The 8,780-nt window shown below is 42.7% G+C and overlaps 1 protein-coding gene across 1 annotated transcript in view; it reads right to left on the bottom strand.

The window, feature by feature from the left end:
* Nucleotides 1–7,802, bottom strand: part of CTNNBL1 (catenin, beta like 1) — a 223,862-nt gene extending 216,060 nt beyond the window's left edge. Inside the window, exon 1 of the mRNA XM_006874728.1 lies at nt 7,605–7,802. Coding sequence (XP_006874790.1) covers nt 7,605–7,634 — 30 coding nt within the window. The 5' untranslated portion in view covers nt 7,635–7,802. The remainder of the gene's footprint in view (nt 1–7,604) is intronic.
* Between the last annotated feature and the right edge of the window lie 978 nt (nt 7,803–8,780).

The following is an 8,780-nucleotide window of genomic DNA, read 5'->3' as shown; positions in this document are numbered from 1 at the left end:
GAAGAGAAGGACTAAGAACTGGTGGCCATGAGTAGACTTGCAGAATGTGCCCTTTAGAGACGTAAATTATTATATATGCCTGAGTGGGTTTTTTTGCTTGTGTGTTTTTTAAAAAGCTTAAGTGGATAGAGAGAAATACTTTTAACTGATGGTATATGGAGGGGATTATAATCAATGTAATGAAACAAGTTATATAAATTGTTGAACGTGAAACTGATGATGTGCCTTGTAAACTTTCATTCAATCCACAATAAAAACCTTAAATCAAAAAACACACACACACAAATATTGGCTAAATTGTGGAGAGACTGTATCTAGTCCCACTACATTGCTAGTGGGACTATAAAATGGTTCAACCAATCTGGAAAATGGCATGGTGCTCCCTCAGAAAACTGGAAATAGAAATACCTTATGACCCAGCAAACCCTCTATTTGGTGTATATATATATTCCAAGAAATATGAGACAGGATGCGAGTAGACATATGCACGCCAATGTTCATCGCAGCAATATTCACAATAGCAAAACGATGAAGGCAGCCTAAGTGCCCATCAATAGAAGGACTGATACAGTTTTGTACATACACATGGTAGATTACTATGCAACCTTGAAGAATAATGATGAATCTGCAAAACACCTCACAACACTGATGAACCTCAAGGATATTATTTGGAGTGAAATTAGTCAATCACAAAAGGGCAAATACTGTATAAGAACATTATCGTAAAAGCTTAAGAAAAGGTTTCCACACTAAAAGAAACATTCTTAAATGATTATTGGGTATAGGAAAGAGTAATTCACTGTATTAGGATGTATTGTTGTTGTTGTTAAGTGCCATTGAGTTAGTTCAACTCACAGTGATCCTACATAGGGTTTCCCAGGAGCAACTGGTGGGTTTCAACTGCCGATCTTATGGTTTACAGTCCAGTGCTGATCCTGTACCTTTTAAAAACACTTTCTTTAATACAGGTAGTTTCTGACTAATGAAAGGGTTCCATTTGAATGACTACATTGTAAGTCAATTCTGATGTAATTTTTTTTTTAATTTTAATAATTATTGCCTTTTATTAGCCATAGAATGAACGCTGGTAGTGGGCTAAGAATTGGGCTGCTAACCACAAGGTCAGCAGTTCAAGCCCACCAACTGCTCTACGGGAGAAAGATGATACTGTCTGCTCCTGTAAAGATTTAGTATCAGAAACCCAAAGGGGCAGTTCAATTCTGCCCTATGGGGGTCACTATGAGTCAGAAGTGACTTGATAGCATTTGGGTTTTGTTTGTTTGTTTTTTATAAATTTGACCTCTGAACATGCAGCACTATATATAGTATATATAGTACATATAACTGGCAAGATGTACAAAAACGATGGTTTACGTGCGGTTTGTAGTAACTCCAATACGGCATATATGAGTTACTATCTGTACCATTCTGCCAGTATACTGTAATTAAAATTTTTGTTTCAAAAGAAAGAAATAAGAGAGAGAAGGAAACAAGATTACAGATTCCTAAACCCCTGCAACCCAAGGAAATACTATGATATTACTGAGAGGTGACAAGAGGAGTGGGTGTCTGCAATATTGCCAAAACCACAGGTCCCTGACCCCAATCTGCCTCAAAGAGAATACCTATCATGTCACACAGCATGTCATTCCCACTGAACCAAGCTGCACTAACTATGAATTCTTTAGTGCAAAACTTCAGCGCTAAGAACTTTTTCCAGACATCTGTGGAATTAGGATTAATGAGAGTGCCCTGGAGTTCATATGCATGCCTATGCAGCAGAAATTTCTCAGCCTCCAAAATGCTGGGCACACTTCTTGATGAGATGTCTAAGCCTGAAGGCATTAAAAAAGTACATTTCCATATTTGGAACATAACTGGTTTCCTCTTGAAGACTTTCCACCACCTCCCGTCCACATTGTAATTCTCCTGTCTTCTCAAAAGAATAGTGAACAGATGTCAAGAATATAAGGCAGACACTGCAATTTTCCACCTAATTCTATTAATAGGAGAACCAATCTCAGCTGAAAATTGGACTCTTCTCACTAACTTGCTCCAAAAAATGAAATTTAGTAAGGACCAAAAAATACTAAATACTTTTAGTAAACTTTCGTCAAATCAGATGATAGTTTTTCTTGTTCACCTCAGTCTCCAAATTTTAGCAATGGAAAGATCCAGAAGTGGTATTGCCCAATCTCATTCTATAAGTGGTAAAAAGATGATGTCCAGAGAGGGGAAGGGATGTGTCCTGAGGCACCCAGATAAGTAATGATAAAGGTTGGATTAAACCCTAAATCTCCCAGATCTTCAGCTCTGATTCAGTCTACTATATTAAGCGATTTTATCCCCTGAAATATCTGGACCTAAATAATTAATATCACAGAATTTTAAAGCTAGAAGGGACCTCAGAGGGAATCTAATATAATCTCCTCATTAGACATATAAGGAAACTGAGGCTCAGAAAGATTAAATGATTTGCTCTCAATATCTTGGGTAGCAGGGTAAAACATAATTTAAACTCAAAAAATTATAAACCAATGACCATGAGAAGGGAGAGGGAATGTCTCCATTGGGAAAAGTTTAAAAGGAAAGCCATTGATTCTACACCAGTGGCTCTCAAAGAGTGGTACGTGGACCAGGGGCTTTGGTTATCATCTGGAATGTTAGAAATGCAAATTCTCAGGTTCCAAAAGCAATTTACCGAATCAAACTCTAGGGATAGGACCCACCAATCTGCCTTTTAACAGTCCCTAGATACTCAACTGGAGTCCAGGTGTGGCGCTGTAGGAAAAGCACTCAACCACAAGGTCAGTTTGAATTGCAAAGTCAGCAATTCAAACTCATCAGCCTCTCCTCAGAAACTCTATACAGGGTCGCTATGAGTCAGAACCAACTCGATGGTACTTAACAACAACAAACCACTCAACAGGAGTCTGGGTGAAGCATGCTGTTTGCAATTGGCTGTTAACCAAAAGGTTAGTGGTTCAAATCCACCCAGTGACTCCATAGAACAAAGGCCTGGTGAATTGCTTCCATAAAGATGGCATCCAAGGAAAGACATAAGAGACACCTGATGGCAGCTAACAACAATGGATCATCCAACAAACAAGTTTCTATCATAGGTTCAAGGCTCTACCACCTCCTCCTCAAGCCAAATTGTCTTTGAGTGGAAAGTGATCAATTCAGCCAAGCAGTGAAAGGGGGATAAACAATACATTCTATGGAAGCTACTACAGTCCATGCTTGTTGTCATTGTTATGGTGCTTACTCATAGTAACCCTATAAAGGGTTTCCAAGGCGTGGCTGGTGGGCTTGAACAGCCAATGTGTTAGCAGTCCAGTGCTTATCCTATAGCACCACACCAGGACTCCAAGCTAAACAGGCCCAAATCAGCCCTACTCTGTTGTAGTGACTTGCTTGTTAATGTCTATGCTTTTGCCTACAAACAGAAGAGGCAAATGGAAGGGTTTACGGAAAGTTGGGGTGCTGACGACTACCACTGATGGTGGAGGAGGTGAGTTAAACTGAGTAGGAAGACTATCACTACTGGAAAGTGAATGGAATGGAAGGCAACAGCCACATGCCATAAACACCTACACAGCAGACAGCTGGACTTCATCTCTCATACTTCGTACATATTATCAGGAGGAGGGACCAGTCCCTGAAGAAGGACATCATGCTTAGTCAAGTGGAGGGTCAGCAAAAAGGAGGGAGATCCCCCCAAAGAGATGGGCTGACACAGTGGCAACACAATGGGATTAAGCATAGAAGCAACTGTGAGGATGGTGGAGATTTGAGCCATGTTTTGTTCCGGTGTGCGTAGGGTTGCTAGGAATCAGAACAGACCTGACAGTACTTAACAACAACACACAGCAGATGCCTCCTGACTCTATCTCATCTGACCTTTTCAGCAACCCCTTACTGGTCATATCTCCTGAGTGGCTATTTGACTTCGGACTGGTAATGTAATCTCTCTGACTTGAGTTTCCTTTCTGTATAATAAAAATGCTACCTACCTCAGACAGAAAAAAAAAAAAAAAGGCCTGGTGATCTACTTCCAATGATCAGGGCATGAAAACCCTATGGATTGCGAAGTCTGATTCCCAATTGATCATGGGGATGGTGCGGCAGAACAAGGCAGCGTGGCCACGTTTTACTGTGTTATAAGAGTACGGTGGAAGCACCATGATTCTGAAGGATATGTAATGGACTATGAACCACATGGTTGGCAGTTCAAGCCCACTAAACCGCTCCACAAGAGAAAGCTGAGGATTTCTGCTCCTGCAAAGATTTACAGCCTCAGAAACCCCACATAGCGTTGCTAAGAGTTGGAACTGACTTGATGGCACTTAATAATAACCTACCTCAGACAGCCATCTTGTGAATTAAAAGTCACACCTGATCTAGAAGCATTTGGCTCACCAACCAGCACACAGCAGCAGGTAGTAGCTAGGAGCTAAGATTGCCTAAGAACCCCATTCTTGCCAGATACCTTAAGGTAGGCAATTTCTAGGGCCTCAGTTGCCTCACCTGTACAACAGGGTTTAAAAACATAGTATTGCTGTCAGATTGTTGTGAAGATTTAGAGAGCTGATGCAGGTAAACAACACATTTTTCGTGTCTATAAAATGTAAGCAGCTTTTGCATCCACAAACTCATGTGATCCTCATGACTTCCCACATGGGGATGGATGCATTCCAGTGGTTCTTGCCTAGATTCTAGACTGTACCATCTTTTAGGAACAGGAGGAGTGGACAATGATCTTACAGAAAGGAAACTGTATGAGTAGTGCATATGAGGATGAACAGAGCTGGAGATAAGGAGATCAGAATTCTACTCTCAATTCTGCCCTAATTTATTTCCTTCATAGATGGAATCACAATCTAACTTTGCTTGTTTACTTGCTTAGCATCTTATGACTTCCCCCAGACTGTAAGTTCTACAAAGAACTCAGCAGAGTATATACCCACTGGACACAGTATCTTGCACACAGTATATGATCAATAAATATTTGTTGAGCAAATGAATAATGTCCTCTTTCACTGTTCATATTCTGAGTTAATGGGATAGCCCTGCTGCAACTCCCAAACAAGTACACAACCACTCTTTCAATAATCCTATTACCTTATTTTCTTTCACATTCAATTACAGCCTTAGAAAACAAACAAACAAAATACTCTTTTGATTAACAGTACTGGTATGGTGCTGTGGATTAATGTGCCAGACTGCAAAGCCGTTTGACCTGCAAGGTCGGCGGTTCAAGCTCACCAGCTGCTCCTCGGAAATCCTATGTGTCGGAACCGACTCGATGGCACTTAACAATAACAACAAACTGTTCGCGGAAGGAGCACTGGTAGCATAGTGGAAGGAGAACTGGTAGCGAATCGGGCTGCTAACCTCAAGGTCAGCAGTTCAAAACTACCAGCTGTTCCCAAGAGAAAGATGAGGCTTTCTGTTCCCGTAAACATTTACAGCCTTGGAAACCCTATACAGGGTCGCTATGAGTCAGAACCAACTCGGAGGCACGTAACAACTGCTTACAAATTTCTTCCCATCAGTCCTCAGGGCAGTTTTTGATATGTTGGTTGAAAAGGTGGCAAAAAATAATAGCTAATATGTACAGAGCTTTCAGACTAAGATAGACCAGGAAGAAGGCCTGATGATCTACTTCTAAAAATCAGTTATTGAAAACCCCATGGATTACAATGGTTACAATCGCTTGCAGCAGCACCAAAGGCATTTTGTTCTACTGTGCATGGGGTCTGCCTCCACGACAGGTAACAACAGCTACTGAATGTTTACCCTTCAGCATTTAAGCTTCACAACAAACCTATGAGGTCGGAACCATCATTGTTCTGTTTACAGATGAGGAAAACAAAGCATAAAGAAATTAAGCACGAACACTGGAGTCCTGGTATGGTGCTGTGAGTTAATGAGCCAGATTGCAAAGCTGTTTGAACTGCAAGGTTGGAGGTTCAAGCTCACCAGTTGCTCCTTGGAAACCCTATACAGGGTCGCTATGGGTTGGAACTGACTCAATGGCACTTCACTACAACAATTATTCCAGATAAGGAGCTCTGGTAGCACAGTGGTTACGAGTCGGGCTGCTAACCTCAAGGTCAACAGTTCAAAACTACCAGCCATTCCGCAGGAGAAAAATGAGGCTTTCTTCTCCCGTAAAGATTTACAGCCCTGGAAACCTATACATGGAGTCAGAACCGACTCCATGGCACATAACCATCACCACCAACATTGATCCAAGTTGGACTCAACACTGGACTTCAAACCACAAGGTTGGCAGTTCAAACCTACCAGCTGCTCCTCGGAAACACTATCCAGGGTCTCTATGAGTTAGACCAACTCAACAGCACTTAACACCAACAACACTGTTCCAGGTTACAGCGGTTGGTTAGTAGCAAAACTAAGATTGCAAGCAACGTGGGGCTTCAAACCGATGGCCCTTAGGCTCATAGTCACTTATTCTTTATTGCAGAGCATTTCAACAGAAATCTAATTAAAGTTTGCTAGTGTTGTTGTTGTTAAGTGCCATCAATTCTGACTCACAGCAACCCTTTAGAGGATTTCCAAGGAGCACCTTGTGGTCCTGTAGTCCAGTGTTGACCCTGCAGCACCACACAAAAAGGCAGCAAAAATGGGTGCAACTGATCTAAAATACATTTTACTTAGCCCCTTTTCCAAAATATGATCATTTAACCAATATAAATTGGTTGTTATGTCGTTGTTAAATGCCAGAGTCGATTCCAACCCCTATATAGCGACCCTATATATAGGGTTTCCAAGGAGCAGCTGGTGAGCTTGAACCGGCAACCTTGTGGTTCAAACCAATTTTGTGACCCAGCGCATTAGCTCACGGCGCCACATGGCCACTAATATTGATCATAAAAGCAATATAAAAAATGTTATTTCCCCCCTCCCAATATTTTTCTCAAAATCCTGTGTGATTTTACACTTAAAAGGCATTGCAATTCAGAGGAGCCACAATTAAGTGTCAACAGCTAGCTATACGTGGCTAGTGGTTAATAGTCTGCAAAAGAAAGGTCTTGGCGGTCTAATGAAAGGATAAAATTGAATTGGCAGCCAGGAGACCTGGGTTCTTGTCCCAGCTCTTACTTGTTGGGTGACTTTGGGCAAGTGTCTGCTTTCTGGACCAGTTTCCCCATAAGTACTCTGAGCAACTGGGGCAAGTAGATCCCTAAGGTTCAATCCCATGCTTGATTGAATTCCACACACCTTCTAATAACAGCAATTAACATGGGTACAGGTTTCTACATTGCAAAACCAGCCTCAAATAACCCTACTAGGTAATCAGCTGCAAAAACTGAGACTCACAGGAAGAAATGACTTATGCAGACTGGACTGACATGAGGTTAAGAACAGTGAGAAGGAGGCTGAGGCCTTGACAAGGAACTAACCGAAAGGGCCCCAGGGGTTCCCAGGGTAACGAAGAGAAATGAGAGGCTCTGACCCGGGTGGCAAGCGAAAAAGAGAGGGCACCAGGCCCGAGAACGAAGTGAGAAAAGGTGCCATGAATAGACCCTGGTTCTGCAAGGGGGCGGAACCCCCGCCCTGCCCGCCCCTCGTACCTGGTAGCTCAGAAGTTCCCCCACGTCCATGGTTCTGGGCCCAGCATACACCGGCTACGCGGGTTCCCTCCACTCACGCCAAAAACGTGGTCCCGCGCATCGGCTCCAGCCACACTGCCGTAAAGCGCTGTGAGCTGGCCTAAGAGCCAACGGAGTAAAAGTGAATGCGGCAAGAGAGCGAGCCACACTGAGGTAAAAAAAAGCAGTGCCACCGTAAAGCGCGTCGCACTTCTGCTAATACCGCTTCCGCCTAGGCGGGGCGGGGAAAGAGGGCGGAGACCTACAGGAGGGAGGTACGGTGAAAAAAAGACCAAAGACAGCAAAAATTGGTTGCGCGCCCCCTATATGCAGGGCGGAGTGCTGGTTGTTGCACAAGTGCTCTCACAACTGTTCCTGGGCAGCTTTATCCTCAGTTTATTCTCAGATAGGAATCCTGGTGCCACGCCATAGGATAAGCACTCACCCTCAAGGTTGGTTTGAACCACAGTGTCGGTGGTTCAAACTCACCAGCTGCTCCTCGGAAACCCTGTATAGGGTCGCTATGAGTCGGAACCGACTCGATGGCACTTAACAACAAATTCTCAAATAAGATTTTTTTTCAGATAAACTGAGGTACTCGAATTCAGAGGTACCCTAAATGGAGTCCTGATGTGGCGCTGTAGCATTAGCACTGGACCACAAGGTCTATTTGAACCTAAAGATCCGAGGTTCAAACTCACTAGCTGCTCCTCAGAGATCCTATACAAGGTTGTCATAAGTCGGAACCGACTCGACAGTGCTTAACAACAACAACAACAACGCTAACCTAAAATTGGAGGTTAAAAACCACTTGGTGGCACTGCAGAAGAAAGACCAGGAGAGCTACTGAAAAATCGGCCATTGAAAACACTATGGAACACAGTTCTACTCTAACGCACGTGGGATCTCCATCAAGCCGAAGCAACTTGACAGCAACTGGTTTTAAAGAGTTGTTGATGTAGTAAACGAATCAGACTACATATTAATTGATTCATTCATTCCTGGCCATACTACTATCAAAAACCTTCCAATTCATTGGCAAATACTGTGTTGAAACAATTTTTAAAACACGCATTTCAAACCAGCATCCCAAATCTGAACAATGCAGCTACCCCAATTGTATAGATGATGAAATGAAGATACTTCAGACAAATGTGA

Source organism: Chrysochloris asiatica, unplaced genomic scaffold (genome assembly GCF_000296735.1).
Source record: "Chrysochloris asiatica unplaced genomic scaffold, ChrAsi1.0 scaffold00296, whole genome shotgun sequence".
Taxonomy (NCBI): Eukaryota; Metazoa; Chordata; class Mammalia; order Afrosoricida; family Chrysochloridae; genus Chrysochloris; species Chrysochloris asiatica.
Note: the sequence above shows the minus strand (reverse complement) of the source record. Positions and strands in the feature narration are given on the sequence as shown.